This window comes from Delphinapterus leucas, chromosome 3, assembly GCF_059928025.1.
Source record: "Delphinapterus leucas isolate spDelLeu-1000000601 "Yukka" chromosome 3, BTC_Dleu_Yukka2, whole genome shotgun sequence".
Taxonomy (NCBI): domain Eukaryota; kingdom Metazoa; phylum Chordata; class Mammalia; order Artiodactyla; family Monodontidae; genus Delphinapterus; species Delphinapterus leucas.
In genome coordinates this window covers 127075985-127091564 of record NC_143131.1, presented here as the reverse complement: position 1 = coordinate 127091564, position 15580 = coordinate 127075985, and the positions used below count along the sequence as shown (strand labels likewise).

Genomic DNA, 15580 nt, shown 5'->3' with positions numbered 1-15580 from the left:
TTAACCTCTGTGCCCTGGCTTCCTTTTGAAACGAGAATAATAATAATACCTATTCTGTAGGGTTATTGTGAGGATTAAGTGAAACAATATATGGAAAGTGTTCCAAACAGATGTACCATAAGGGCTCACAAGGAGGCAGCTGCTAGAAGTAGTAACAGTGGCAGGAGCACAGCTTGAGACATTTACTCCTGACTGTGTAGAAAGGACCCTGTCTTCTCTGTTACCTACTTCTTTTTGTTTTGTTTTGTTTTGTTTTGGCTGCATTTGGTCTCTGTTGCTGTGCACAGGCTTTCTCTAGTTGCGACGAGCGGGGGCTACTCTTCGCTGCAGTGTGCAGGCTTCTCATTGCGGTGGCTTCTCTTGTTGTGGAGCACGGGCTCCAAGCGCACAGGCTTCAGTAGTTGTGGCACGTGGGCTCAGCAGTTGTGGCTCACAGGCTCTAGAGCGCAGGCTCAGTAGTTGTGGCACACGGGCTTAGATGCTCCGCGGCATGTGGTATCCTCCCGGACCAGGGCTTGAACCCGTGTCCCCTGCATTGGCAGGCAGATTCTTAACGACTGCACCATCAGGGAAGTCCCGTCTGTTACCTACTTCTAATACACTCCAGGGAGTGGCCCCAAGGCCTGTATTTTCCCAGCAGAGTCTCCTGTGCTTCTGAGTCCCAGAGCCTGAGAGTGGCCTGGAGTCCCAATTCCACCCTTGCTTTCATGATCTGACTCTATTAATGGAGGGAGAACAGGCATAAGAGAGATCCAGAAGGTCCCCACAACCTCCTCCTAAGCACCTGTTGGAAGGCCCAGACCAGCCCCTGCAAACAGCTAGCTGAAGGGGCGACCAGGCCCTGCCTGGCTATACCCCAGGGGCACCCCAGTCCCAGAGGCCTTACCTGGGCCAAGCTGCCCTCTGCCCTCTGCAGCACTTGCTTTGCAAGGTCCCTCTGGAGGGTCACAAATGTGCACAGGATCTGGCCCAGCCACCGCATGGCCAGCTGCTTAAACTGTGGGAGCTCAGCCACTAGCAGGGAGTTGAGTGCCTCGTACATGTGCCGGGCCGCCTCTTCCTCATAGGTCATGCTGCCCACCTCCAACAGCTTCTCTTCCACCCTCTCAAAGTCCAGTAGTTTGTCCAGACGCTTCTTGATCAGATTCTGAGGGCCGGCCAAGGCTTTGGCCAGGCTGCACAATGGCTGCCACACCAGGGCTTCCAGCCGCTGCTTCTGTGGGGAGAGGTGAACTTGGGAGTTGAGGAAGGAGGTGGCAGAGGGCGGGGCACAGGGAGAAGGGGCTTTGGATGTGGCAGGACTGGGCTCCAGTCCCACCCTCACTGACCAGCTGTGACCTCTAGCACGACATCCAACCTTTCTGGGCCTCAATGCGCCCATCTGAAAAATAGGGACAATGTATGTAACAAGCAGAGTGCCTAGCACAGAATAAGTATTCAATATATATGCCACTTCTTAATACGGTTACTGTGCACAGATGTTGAAAAATTTTGTATGGAATGGTGGTCAAAAGCATAGTTCTTGGGGCACAGATCCTTGCCATTGACCATCTGAATAACCTGGGAGGTCACCCTCTCTGAGCCTCAAGCTCTCATCTGCAGAATGGAGCTATCAATAGTATCTACCCTGTAAGCTGTGTTGTGAGGATTAAATGAGGGAAAGAATGTAGAGGTTAGCACAGTGCTTGGCAGATAACAAGGGTCAGTAAACGCTAGCTGGGGCTATTTTCATCAGGAAAATGCACTAATAATAATATCTGCCCTGCTGACTACCCAGGACTGTTATGGATGTGACAGTCGTGGAAAAGGCCTGGCTTCTAAATATTATTCTTATAGGCTCTGCCACCTGCCTAAAAAAAGAAAGGAGAAGTTCCGCTCACAAACTCAGGGAAGGCCTGGAGCTGCAGGTCTCTTGCCAGGTAACAGTACTGCACCACAGGCCCCCCAGGGATGTCCAGATCGTATTCCTGGGGCCGGAAGCGGAGGAAAGCCTAGATGGGGTCAAATGAGAGAGCCAATCATGTCCCGTCGTCACCATCTCACACCTGAATCCCCCTCCACCACAGACCGGAAGAAGTGCCCAGGCTGTCTGCACACCCTCCCTGTGTCTGCACACAGCCTATTCTATCCTTGCACAACTTAGGTGATTAGAAAGTTCCTCCTTAGACTGAGCCAACATCTTTCTCCCTATTCAGTGCTGCCTCCACTTCACACATTTACATATCTCCTTTGTGATTTTTTTTTGCCATGTCCATGTTCCTCGAGTTCTATTAATATTTTTCCTTAAACGAAATTGGGTCATTTGTAGAGACGTGGATGGATCCAGAGACTGTCATACAGAGTGAAGTAAGTCAGAAAGAGAAAAACAAATATCGTATATTAACATATATGTGGAACCTAGAAAAATGGTACAGATGAACCAGTTTGCAGGGCAGAAACAGAGACACAGATGTAGAGAACAAACGTATGGACACCAAGGGGGGAAAGTGGTGGGGGTGGTGGTGTGATGAATTGGGAGATTGGGATTGACATGTATACGCTAATATGTATAAAATAACTAATAAGAACCTGCTGTATAAAAAAATAAAATAAAATTCAAAAAAATATTTTTCCTTAAATCAACCTAGCATCCCTATTTAAATCAATGCATTAAAAAAAACCACCTTATGGGGAATTACCTGGTGGTTCAGTGGTTAGGACTTCGTGCTTTCACTGCCAAGGGCCTGGGTTCAATCTCTGGTCGGGAAACTAAGATCCTGCAAGCCACATGGCACGGCCAAAAAAAAAACCACCTTATGATATTCCCATAAAGGGAAAGCCAGTAATAATTGCCATAAATAAGCATGTAAGAATAACTGCTATAAAAACAATGCTATTAAGTTCTGTCTGGGCGTGATGGCCTGATGAAGGTTTCCAGCCGGAGACTTGTTCTGCCTGTTTATTTAAGACATGTCAGAAAAAGAGGCTTTTCCTGGACTCTGAGGATTAAAAGAGAGAGTCATTTTCTCACTGTGGGATTCCATGTCAACACTGTATCCGTCGTGTAAGTCCTGCATTTACGGAAATACAGCCTTAATGCTTCCAAATATCTGTTCTACTCTGCAAAGCCAGATGTGTCTCTCATGGGCCTCTGGTTTCTCTCTTTCAGGGCCCCTCCATTCTTTCTCTCAGGGCCTTCCTCTTCTGCCTCACTGTGCCATCCAGATCTTTCCTCTGGGGGGCCCAAGATGGAGCAGGAACAAGCAGGGAACGTGCCCCACAGTGAGGAACGTAGAACTACAACCTCCCTCCTTCTACATACTTCCAATAATGCCACCCCAAATCCTATTATCCAAAGAGCCTGTTATCGTCTGACTGAGCTGTTTTGTGCAAATGGACGTGATTGAGAACAAAACCATGCAAAAGGGACAGAGTGGATGGAATGAGTCAGCATCCATGACAAGAATGAAAGGGGAATTTTGGTGAAAGGAAAGTGATGTGCTGGATGGGAATGCAAACTAGTGTCCCTGTGGGCTGAATGTGGTTTGCAGAAATATATTTTCTTGGGCCCACATAACATTTAAATTCTTAGTTAATTAGCTGCTCACATGAACACATGGTGAGATTTCACCTAAAGGTCTGAATTTCCAGTTTTCTTCTTCCTTAAAATCAGAAGAACTGGCAGCACTGGGTCCACATTCCCGCCCAGTAACAACTCCTGTGAGCCAAGGAATACCTCACCCCTTTCATTTTATCCATTCATGCATTTATTTGGTCATTCACACTCCAACTATTACTACATACTGAACTCTACCAAAAAAGTCTCATAAATAGACAATAGGCCTTATACACCTGCACACTTCAGTCAACAATATTACCTGCCTGGTCCCTTTGAGCACCTGTGTTTGTCACCCCTGCTCTCCCTCCAGAGGGCTCTGATTCCAGTGAATTCTGACCCCCCAGTGAGAACACGGCCCCGCTGAGAACTCAATGAACTCAGAAGGTGCCCCAGTCAGATGACCTGTGGGCTGAGGAGTGCTTGCGAACGGCCCCTCTTCTGGCCTCCAGCCAGCAACTGTATGACCTCTTCCATTTGGTTCCTGAAGTTGGTGTCTTTGTCAGCTTGTTCAATGGGCCCTGCATGACTCCTGCCCAGGGATCCCAGCCCCGCCCCACCCTTCCCACTATTAACCACAGGATCCTCACCTCCAAATTATCCAGGTACGCAGCCACATTGTTCTTCAGCTCAGTCACACACAGCGACACCCAATGGAAACTCTCTTCTAAGTCATCAAATTCCTTGTCTTCTGTCTGAGAGTAAAGTTATGCTTATGAGGGCCGAGAACATCCACATGGGGCCAGTGTACACCCATTTCCCAAGTCCTTACCAGGGACCACCTTTCCACAGACCCACCCCCCAGAGCCAGTTCCTCCAGCCCCAAAACTGAGTGGGACAGTTAGAGGCACTAAGTGCAGCTTGCTGGTTCTGTATTCAGACAATGGAATCAGACACAAGAGCCCGTGAGTCCTGGTTCACTTGCTTCCTGGTTGTGTGAACTTAGACAAGTGTTTTACTCTCTTTGAGCCTGTTTCCTCATCTGCAATATGGGAACAGTATGAACTTACTTCATTGCGTGGATCCATTAATGCCTGGTTCAGAGTAAGTACTCAATCCACCTGAGCTGCTACTAGTACCTATTCAAGGCTGGTTCCTTGCCAAGACCCAGACATCTCCTATCTGTATCAAGAGACCCCAGAGAAAGAGCAGCACAAGATGCAGAGGAGAAAGCCCCACCCTGGCTCTCCAGAATCAAGTGGCGGCGCCTACTCTGCCTCGTCCTGGCTATGCATGCTGGAAGTTCACTCCCTCAGCCTCAGTTTCCTCATCTCCAAAAGGAGTCTAAGACCCCGCACTGCACAGTCTTGCCCGTTGGGATGGCTGGGATACCACCCTTCCTCCTGTCCGTGCTCACCTTGGGTACGAGCCCCGCCTCCTGCTTCAGCAGCTGGCCCAGCCGGGTGGTCTTCTTGGAAAGGGTGTGCATATTGATGCGGGCCAGTCGCTCCCGGAGGCTCAGATGCTCCACCTTGGTGTACTTGGAGGCTGCACCAACAGAAGAGAAGGAGGGCACAGGAACCAGAGCTGACCCGGGAAAGCAAGAGCCCCTGACATACCTGGCAAGGCATCTCTTGGGCCCTCTTCTCAAATGTCAGAGTCACACCCATAAGAATGGTGAATCTCAGAGGAAGAGCGCAGGGCTCAGAGCCCTCACTCTGATGTGAGCACCCTGACTGAAGAGCTTCCTACCTGCTTGACTTCTTAGGCCTCAGTTTCCTCATCTGTAAATGAGGCTAGCCACCTCACAGGATTGCTAGGAGATCACATAAGATGACAGGTCTGGAGCAAATGACTTAAGCTCTCATTTTACCCAACTGTGAAATGGGGCTAACATTGCCAACCTCAGGGCTATCGTAAGGATCAAACAAGATAATGAGTGAAAAAAACATGTCATAGTTAGCCTTTAGTAAACATTAGCTAAATTATCATTACTATACGGTCTGAGTTGTGCAACTGAGTTTTTCATCTACTTGGGACACTGCTTCACTTTCCAGACCTTTCTGTTTTAACAACTTCAGAGGCAGCAACCTCCCCACTTTCTCCTCTTACCCTCACCCCTGATAAATACACAGCTCTTTGCCTCCCCAGTATTCATTTCTGCTTAGTATAGCAGACATGTGGTTTAGATAAGACTGATTCCACTTTAGTTCAAGGGGTGGGTGCTGACTGTTATAAGCCAATTCACATAATCCCCTCATCCCCTGCCACAGTGATAGGTTCAAAGAAGGGCACATAACCCAGGCTGAAGCCAATCAGTTCATGGCATTCCCCTAACCATGGCAACTGGTTCAGGGTGAGCATATGACTCAAATGAATCCTATCAGAGTGAAACTCCAATTTAGTTTTTACAGCTAAGGGGAGAAAGGGCCCATCTTATCCTGGAGAATGTGGTGTGCAGGTGTGAGTCTTAGGACAGCAATAGCCCTTTACTATTATGAGGGAGGCCAGCCTGAAAAGGAAGGTGACACATAGTAAAGGCCAGAGACAAGAGAATTGCAGGGAAATGATGCCAGCACCCTGATCAAACCCTACTTAAAGCCCACATTACTTCTGGACTTGTGGGTTACATGAGCTACTATATTCCCTTTACTGGTGAAGCCAGTTTGAGATGAGTTTTTTGTAACTAGAAGCATTCTCACTCATGTATCGCCTAAATGCCCCCAGTCCTTACCCACTTCTTTGCGCCTCTTGTACTCATTGATGTTGGTGACCACGTCCTGGAGGGCAGAGGTAGCCCTCTGAAGGACAGGGTAGGCACTGGCATCAGGGAGTGTGTTCTCCAGAATTTTCTGCAGCAGCAATGGGTATTTGGTAATCCTCTGCAAAGGAATTACCAGCAAGAAACTGAGGCCTGAGGATCCAGCTTGAGGCCTGAGGGAGAAGGCTGGTGTTAGGTAGGTCAAGTCCACCCTTGGGGGCACCAAGGGGCCTGGGCTCTAGTCCCAGCTCTGCCATTTAACTCACTGTGTGATCTCAGGCAAGTCACCCTCCTTCTGTGGTCCTCAGTTTCCTCATCTGTAATCTGTGAGGTCTATATGTTAGATGGGTGCTTCTAGTTCTCACTTTACCTTTTTCTGGGCCTTGGTTCCCCATCTGTACTAAATTTAATGGTCAGTTCTCTGCCCTCAGCTTACTCAGTCTCTCAACAGCAGGCACAGCTGACTACTCCCTCTTTCTTGAAACACTTTCTTCTTTTGGCCCCAGAGACACTCTTCGTCCTGCTTCTCTCACTCCACAGGCCACTCTCTTGGCCTCCTCTGCTGGCTTCTCTCCAATGCTGGAGTGCCTGGGGCCTCCTCTCCTCCTTCTCTCTCCACTCACTCTCTTACTGACCTCATTTAGTCCTATGGCTTTAAACACATCCCAAACCCATATCTCCACTTCCTACTTCTGTCCAGAGCTCCAGACACACACGGTCAACTGCCTACTTGAAATCTCCACTTGGATATGTCTCAAGCACAACTCCATCTGTTGGACATGCACAGAATATTTCACTTAATAAAATGGTTCTGCTGCTTTAAAAAAGAAGAGCTTTTAAAATCACAGGAACTTGGGAATTCCCAGGCAGTCCACTGCCGTGGGCCCACCCAGATTTGATCCCTGGTGGGGGAACTAAGATCCCGCAAGCTGTGCAGCATGGCCCACCCCCCAAAAAAAGTTTTTTAAAATTTAAATCATAGGAAATTAATGTTTAGAGATGTATTTAAGGGTAAAACATCGTAATTATCTGTAATTTCCTGTAAAGTATATAGCATAAAATTAGATACAGCAAACAGCAGACATTAATACTTGTTAATTTCAGGTGGTGGGTGTGTGAGTGTTCATTACATTATTCTATTTTTCTATAAGTTTGAAATTTTTCATTTAAAAAAGTAAAATATAAAACAAAACACAGGAACTGATAGTGTCAAGGTCCCTTCCAGATGCACCATTTGATGCATAGATGATTATTGCTAGTCCCCTTCCTGATGATGTCTGGAAGTTGCAGAAAGAGTGCCCAAGTCAACAGCATCTGGGACAAGGCTCCAACAGTCTTTCCTTGATCATGACCAGTAGCCCTCAGACCCACCTTCTCAGAAACCCACAAGGTTTTCAAACCACAATGTCTAAGCATGCCTCATCCACGAAGACTCACAAATGTTTCTCATGACTATTATCTGGCCTCCTCTCCACGGTACCCTTGCCTCTTGCTCTTCTTCCTATGGAAAAATCTCTAGATCAAATGTCCAGGAAAGATCAGCCATGAGGCTAGGAACAGACAGAGCAGGTGGGGGGCCCTCCATTAGTTGCAGGGGGTTGGGATGCAGGGGTGGGATTACCTGTCAGGACATGCCTATGCTGACCATCTGCTCTCACCAAGGGTTGCCTAGTGCTTGGCTGACTGTGGGCAGGAGAGGTGGAAACAGTCACCAGATATTTGCAAAACTCTGTCCTCTGGGCTTACTTTCCATGGGAAAGGGACAACTGTCACCTTACAAATCAGAGGTGACAGAGGGGAGGGGGGTCTTCAAAGAGATGATTACATCTCTTCTCCACAACCATCAAGGAGTAACTACAGAATTACAGCTGCCTCTTAATTTACAGCCTTTCTAAGGTAAGTTGAAGAAAACTCTTTATGCCGCCTCTCAGATAGGCAACAAAAATTGAAAGGCTCACCCAGAGTTGGGTGAGTATGGGGAAACCAGCCCTCTTACATTCTCTTGGTGGGAGTATCAGTTGGTGGGATCTTTTTATTTTATTTTATTTTTTAATTTTATTTATTCATTTTTGACTGCGTTGGGTCTTTGTTGCTGCACACGGGCTTTCTCTAGTTGCAGCAAGCGGGGGCTACTCTTCGTTGTAGTGCACAGGCTTCTCATTGCGGTGGCTTCTCTTGTTGCGGAGCACAGGCTCTAGGCACGCAGGCTCTAGAGTGCAGGCTCAGTAGTTACGGCGCACGGGCTTAGTTGCTCTGCGACACGTGGGATCTTCCCAGACCAGGGCTCGAAACTGTGTCCCCTGCATTGACAGGTGGATTCTTAACCACTGTGCCACCAGGGGAATCTCTGGTGGGATCTTTTTAGAGAGCAGTTTGGCAATTTGTGAAATGTACAAACCCTTTATTCCCTCAATCCTACTATAGAAATCTACCCAGAAATATCAACTCAAGGACTTCCCTGGTGGCACAGTGGTTAAGAATCCGCCTGCCAATGCAGGGGACACAGGTTCGAGCCCTGGTCTGGGAAGATCCCACACGTCACGGAGCAACTAAGCCCATGCGCAACAACTGCTGAGCCTGTGCTCTAGAGCCTGCGAGCCACAACTACTGAGCCCTCACACCACAACTACTGAAGTCCGTGCACCTAGAGCCCGTGCTCCGCAACAAGAGAAGCCACTGCACTGAGTAGCCCACGCACCGCAAGGAAGAGCAGCCCCCGCTCACTGCAACTAGAGAAAGCCCACGTACAGCAACAAAGGCCCAACACAGCCAAAAATAAAATATAAAAAAAAGAAATATCAACTCAAGTGAGCATGGATAAAGTAGAAGTTATTCAGCAACTCTATTTATGACAGTAAAATTTCGGAAACAATCCAAATATACACCAATAGGGAATGGTTAAGTAGACCACAGACTATGAGCTACCCTGGGAAGGAACTCTATGCAGTCATTAAAAAGAACATGGTAGAGCAGTTCATATTGTCCTGAAAAGATATTTATTCATGGCCATGATTAAGTGAAAAAGCAAGTTCTAGAAAAGCATGTAGAGTAGGAGCCCCTTAAAAAATTCATTCATTCATTCACTCATCCTATCTATCTATCCATCCATCTATCCATCCATCCAACAGCTAGATGTTCCCATGGAAAGTCTATTTCCTGTCTGTCTGTCTGTCTGTAAATATACAGAATAGAGTTCGGATGGAAAATGTTTACTAGGGGGAGGGATGGGGAAACGGGAGACCAAAGGGGAATGGACTTTTTACTTTATATACCTGTGTATTGTTTGAAATTTCTTTTTTCAATAACCACATGTTACTTTTAAATTTAAAACAAATTAAAAATGCCAGTAAAGGAAAACATGTCATCTACCTTTTCCAAACACTCTGCCTCAGTTGTAGAACTGCAGGTGCTTTGTGCTGGACTGATCCACCTCTGTAAGCAGCCTCCTCTCCCTGAAAACTATGCCCCTAGAACGGTCTCCCTAAGGCAGAGCTTCCTGCCGGCTACAAGGGCAAGCCTCGAGTCCCTTGGCCCCCAGGTAGGAAGTGCTGCCTTAAAAGACAGGATAAACTGGGAGTTCCCTGGTGGCCTAGTGGTTAGGATTCTGGGCTTTCACTGCCATGGCCCAGGTTCAATCCCTGGTCAGGGAACTGAGATTCCCACAAGCTGTGCAAAGACTCCACGCTTCCACTGCAGGGGGCGAGCGTTCCATCCCTGGTCAGGAAAGTTCCACATGCCACACGGTGAGGCCAAAAACAAAGTGGGGGGCGGGGGGAAAGAGAGACAGGATAAACTAGACACCCCACCCACTCACCCATCCAAATAAAAAGTGGGAGGTGGCATATATTTTAGAATCACAAAGATCTAATTAGATGGTACCATCCATCTTACCTGGATGAGAAAGAACCATTTATGGCTGGTGTGATTCTAGTTGGCCGAACTCCAGAAGAGTCCCATGATCGTCAGCACAAGAAAGGCAGGATTATTGTTTCAAGAGGGAAGGGATCAAAAGTTCTAGAGCAGCATGTATAGCAGGAGTCCCTCAAAAATTCATTCTTTCTACCTATCTATCTATCTATCTATCCATCCATCCATCCATCCATCCAGTGTCTACACTTTCCCATGGGAAGTCTATTTTCTGTCTGCCTGTAAATCTACAGAATAAAATTTGGATGACAGAAAGAATGTCATTCCTGCTGGAACATTAGACCAGAGCATTTTGTTGAGGGCATTTTTGAAACTTGTAGGCTCTGGTGTGCTGCAGGCATTTAGTTGGCAGGGACCCAGGGATGCAGGCTATCCTGCAAGGACAGTCCTGCATTATGGAGAATCTTTCTACATTTCATGTGCCCCTCTTCAACATTCAGAGACTGAATGAATGCCTTGCAATGGGCTGCGATGTCAATAACTGATATTTTTGTGACACTTGGACTCCAACCTGTCACATATCTTAACACTGGGAATTACCATGACACACCTTTTATAAATAAGACCGAGGTCATTTGCAGGAACATAATCCTTCCTCATTTCCTCTGCCTCCCAGTATGTAATGTTATCCCTACTTCAGTTATGTTATTTCCTTCTTTCTCTTATCATACACAAGGAAGTCAAGTTTGTTATCATTGCTCACTGTTATTGCAGGGTACACACATTCTCTGCTCTTTTCTTTTTCTGTACTTCTCGTACACAATGGCTTCTGACTCTTCTTTGCTTAAATCCAAGCTTATTTATTATAAGTGGGTACAAGCATCTGATTGCTTCATAATATTTTCTAGTGTAGTGTTACACAAGCATTTGCACACTGAAATACATATTACTTTATTAGAAATTATTTTCCTTTTATTTCTCCTTTAATTATAGTTAAGCCATTATATTGATTTTTTTCAGTTATGTATATAGGCAGAAGAATTTTCTTTTTCAGAATATAACTCAGGATAATAAATTTATTTAATGTTTGTTATAAAAAGGGGGCGTTGGGACCAACAGAGCTGAGAACCACAGTGTGGTCTCAGTGAAGCATAATCCTTGCCCAGCCAAGGTAACCACAATTGCTGGGAATTTTGGCGTGTTACTTGCATGCAGTGAGTCTATGTCCTCATGAGCTGTTGTTATTACACCCACTCCACATGTAGGGAAACAAGGTTCTGAGACACGAAATGGCTCTGCCAAGGTGAATAAGGGGCAGAGCCCGATCCGCTGCCAGGCAGCTTGGCGTCAAAGCCCATGAGAAAAGCCTGGACTTGCCTGGCTGAAAAAGACCTGAGTGCAGAAGACATGACAAACAGCAGCTTCTGTGCCAACTAGGGCCCCCCACATAGTGTTTCTAACATGTCTGAACTAGATGCCAATAGTTAACACTTGGGAGACTTACATCAAAGTTTCTGGTTTCTCTTGAAAGATCAGAGGATCTGGGCACAGTGGAATCACATTTCTACATGGCAACTGAGGGAGATGGTTTATAAAAAAAGGCTGCAGTTATTTCACTCTCTGTATCTACACCCTTTGAATATGACTTTGAAGCTTCTCCCATCAAGATGTGGGGAATACTTCTCCACCCCTTGAGTCTGGCACAGCATGCCAATTCCAAGCCGAGATCTCAAAAGGCAGAGCTGAGTCTGCTTGCATGTCCCAGATACATAAGAGAGCCCAGCCAACATCAGCAAAGCTGACGCGCAGTTGATCACAGACACATGAGGGTGTTCAGCCAGGACTAGAAAAATCATTTACTGAGCCCAGCTAAACCACTAACATGCATAAGTGTGACCTAAATAAATGTTTGCTTTAAGCATATTTTGGGGATGATTTATACTTTAAACCACTATATTTGGGTCGGTTTGTTATATAGCAAAAGCTACTTGATACAGCAACAATCAGCCGAGGCTGGGCTGCAGCTGCACTCTATACAGGGTCTCTTGGCTCTGGTTTGCCACACTCTCCACTACTCCCTTTTGTCCCACATCTGGCATCTTGCTTTCCTCATTGCTCACTCCTGTAGAAATGTGTTTAGTGACCCTTGCAAAAGCCTAAGTTTTATAAGTTCCACGAAGGGATCAAAGGAAGCAAAGGAGAAAATGAGTGTAGGTTTTTTTGAAGGCTGGGATGGGTTTAGGACATGGGTACTTCAAAAGGAGGCTTCAGGGAGTAGAGGGGTAAGGATAAGATAAGGAAGAGAAGGAGGAGAGGTAGCAGGAGGCTCCACATGAGATAATGTAAACTTCAAAGCCCTAAACCTACACTGTCTTTCTCTTGGGTATAAAGGAAATGTCTAAGTAAGATGAAATAACAATAATAACTTCTGTTCCTCCTACTCTACTCTGCTTTCCAGAGGATGACCTTCATCTATCTTCATTTGATGAGCCTGTCCTTGGGAAGATATAAGCCTTTTCAAAACAGAAAAGAAGCAGAAAAATTCACAGGCAAGGAAATACAAATACCTCTTAAATATATAGAAAGATATCAAGGGACTTCCCTGGCAGTCCAGTGGTTATGACTCCACGCTTCCAATGCAGGGAAGGGAACTGGTCAGGGAACTAGGATCCCACATGCTGTGGGGCAACTGAGCCTACGCGTCACAACTAGAAAGGCCGAGTGCCACAACAAGAGAGCCTGCGTGCCACAACTACAGAGTCCACGCACTCTGGAGCCCTCGCACCACAACTACAGAGCCCACGCGCTCTGGAGCCCACCCGCCACAACTACAGAGAAGCCCGCGCGCCGTGACGAAGAGCCCATGCACTGCAACAAAAGATCTGGCATGCCATAACTAAGACCCAACACAGCCAAAAAATAAATAAATATTAAAAAAAAGGATGATCAACTTTTTTTTTAACATCTTTATTGGAATATAATTGCTTTACAATGGTGTTAGTTTCTGCTTTATAACAAAGTGAATCAGTTATACATATACATATGTTCCCATACCTCTTCCCTCCCCTGGAGATAAATGCACAGTGAAACATTACTGAGATGCCATTTTTCACCTATCAGTGGTAAATACTCTAAAGTTTAACAACACACTGCTGGTAACGCTGTGGAGAAACACCCTCATATGCTGCTCATGGGAACATCAATTGGTATAACCTTTACAGAGGGCAATTTTGCAATATTGTCAAAATTATCAATATATACTTCCTTTGACCTAGCAATTCCACATCTGGAAATTTAACTTACAGATATACTTGCACCTCAGTAAAATAACATATGTTTGTGAATAATCACTGTAGCACTGCCTGTAATATGAAAAGAATAGAAACAAACCAAGGTTCATCAACAGAGACCAGTTAAATAAACTGCAGAACAGCCACAGAGTAGAAGAATATGTGGCCGTTCAGAGGATCATACATGTATATACTGAAATGGAAAGACCTCCAAGATATAATGTAAGTGAAAAAAAAATTACAAACTTTCATTAAAAAGATGGGGAAAATAAGAGTATATATTTGGATTTGCTTGTATAGGCAAACAGGAACTCTGCTAAGATCCATAAGTAATTTAAAAGTGGTTACCTTAACTTTGTGGGTAGGAGCAGTAATTGGGTGGATAAAAGGACAGGGTTGGAAAGGTCTTTTTACTGTGTAAATTCAGATGTTTTAAAGCTTTTGAAACATGCAACTGTTACCCGTTCAAAATTTTAATTAAAAAATCTTTTTTTCTACATATCTCTACCTGGAGCTCCCACTCACTGGTGCCAGCTCTGGGCTGCGAGGCCACCCAGAGCAGTTCTGATCCTTTTCCATGGGGCAAGACTCTAGCCATCTGTCGAGAGGCCCCCCAGGTGATACAAACCTGTTTCCTGCCACTGCTGCTCACACCACATGGTTCCCACCATCTCACTGCCCTCCCCATGGGAGTCACGAGTGCTGTTCACCAAATGTTTCTGCTTTTCCACCTCTGAACACATGGCTGGATGGCAGGCCCTGGCCTCCTGGTAGCTGGACGAAGCCATGTGATAAGTTCTGGCCCATGAATTTTGAGAAGCAACGAATATCACTTCTGGACTAACAGCATTTAGTTACCAGTGTAGGAACCCAGAGCACGTTTTTCCTTTGCCAAGTTACTGGCAATATTCCAGACAGTAGTTGCTGTCAGCTTGAGCCTCAACATGAAGAGCCCCAAGTTAACCTGCAGTGGAGCATAAGGAAGGTAGAAACCTTGTTGGTTGAAGCCACTGAAAGAGTTGGGAGTTGTTTGTCTCTGCAGCATAGCCTAGCCTAGTCTGACTGGGACACTCCTGAAGCAGCGTGAGCAGCACCAAGCAGGGATGAGACTTTAACAGCCTCTGACCTCGGGGTCCATAAGGGCCATTATACTCACAGCACTGCCTCAATGGTGTCCTGGATCTCCCGCTGCAGCCGTGGCTCCATCCGGTAGGCCTCCACCAGCAGCAAGGCCTGTTCATAGCTGGCACAGTACACTTTATAGACTTGCTCCAACTCCTCTTGGAATTCCAGGAATAAGTTGCCTGACAGTGAAAAGCAACAAGGAGTTCTCAAAAGCATGTCTGCATGTCCTCTTGCTTAGGATAGAGAGGCGGTGAGTGACACAGCTAAGCATTCCAGCTCTGGAGTGAGACTGCCAGGCTTAACCAGTGTTGTTGCCTTGGGCAAGTCACCTCATTATCCTGAGCTTCTATTTTTTTCATCTCACTTTCAAAAGGCTGCTGTAGGATTAAGTAATAGAATGATGTAGAGCTCAGACTGGTACGCTGTCTATATTTAATAAATGGTAGCTACAATTATAGCAAAAATATTGATAATTCTCATATTTGGACAGTGCTTTATAGTTTACAAAACACACTCATGTTATATCTTTACAATTACTATGTGTGGCAAGTACAACTCCAAATGCTCTGTCTATAAAGAATCCCTACAGCACAGCATGGATAGTCACAAACGTGGGCTTTGGAGTCAGAGAGAAGTAAGGCCAGATCTCCAGCCAACCCTTTCCCAGTAGCATAATTTAGGGCGAGTATTTGACCCCTCTAACCCTCCATATTTTCACCTATAGACTGGAATAAAAATAGTGCTCACCTCCAAATGTTCATTGCGAGGATTAAATCAAATAACGCATGTAAAATACCTGACACAAACTTCATTCACCAAAAATTTACCAACTGCTTATTTACTGACTATGTGCCAGGCACTCTTCTAAGTTCTGTGAACAAAACAATGACCCTGCCTCATGGAGCTGATATTCTAGTGGTGAAGACAGACAATAAATAAATATATTACATATGCCAGGTAGTGGTGAGTACCATAAATCTAAACAAAGCCAGATAAAGAGTT

The 15580-nt window shown here is 45.8% G+C and overlaps 1 protein-coding gene across 17 annotated transcripts in view; it reads right to left on the bottom strand.

Annotated features, from left to right (window-relative positions):
* The window catches only part of ARHGEF37 (Rho guanine nucleotide exchange factor 37), a 63079-nt gene that overhangs the window by 18903 nt on the left and 28596 nt on the right, over positions 1–15580 (bottom strand). For 14 of the 17 annotated variants that reach the window (XM_089909508.1, XM_089909504.1, XM_022590081.3 and 11 more), the window contains 6 exons: positions 14610–14757; positions 6270–6469; positions 4953–5083; positions 4186–4290; positions 1881–1991; positions 887–1381 (listed from right to left, as the gene is read on the bottom strand). In XM_089909508.1, coding sequence (XP_089765634.1) covers positions 887–1381; positions 1881–1991; positions 4186–4290; positions 4953–5083; positions 6270–6469; positions 14610–14757 — 1190 coding nt within the window. The remainder of the gene's footprint in view (positions 1–886; positions 1382–1880; positions 1992–4185; positions 4291–4952; positions 5084–6269; positions 6470–14609; positions 14758–15580) is intronic. The other 3 variants (XM_022590085.3, XM_089909509.1, XM_089909514.1) reach the window with 2 other exon arrangements.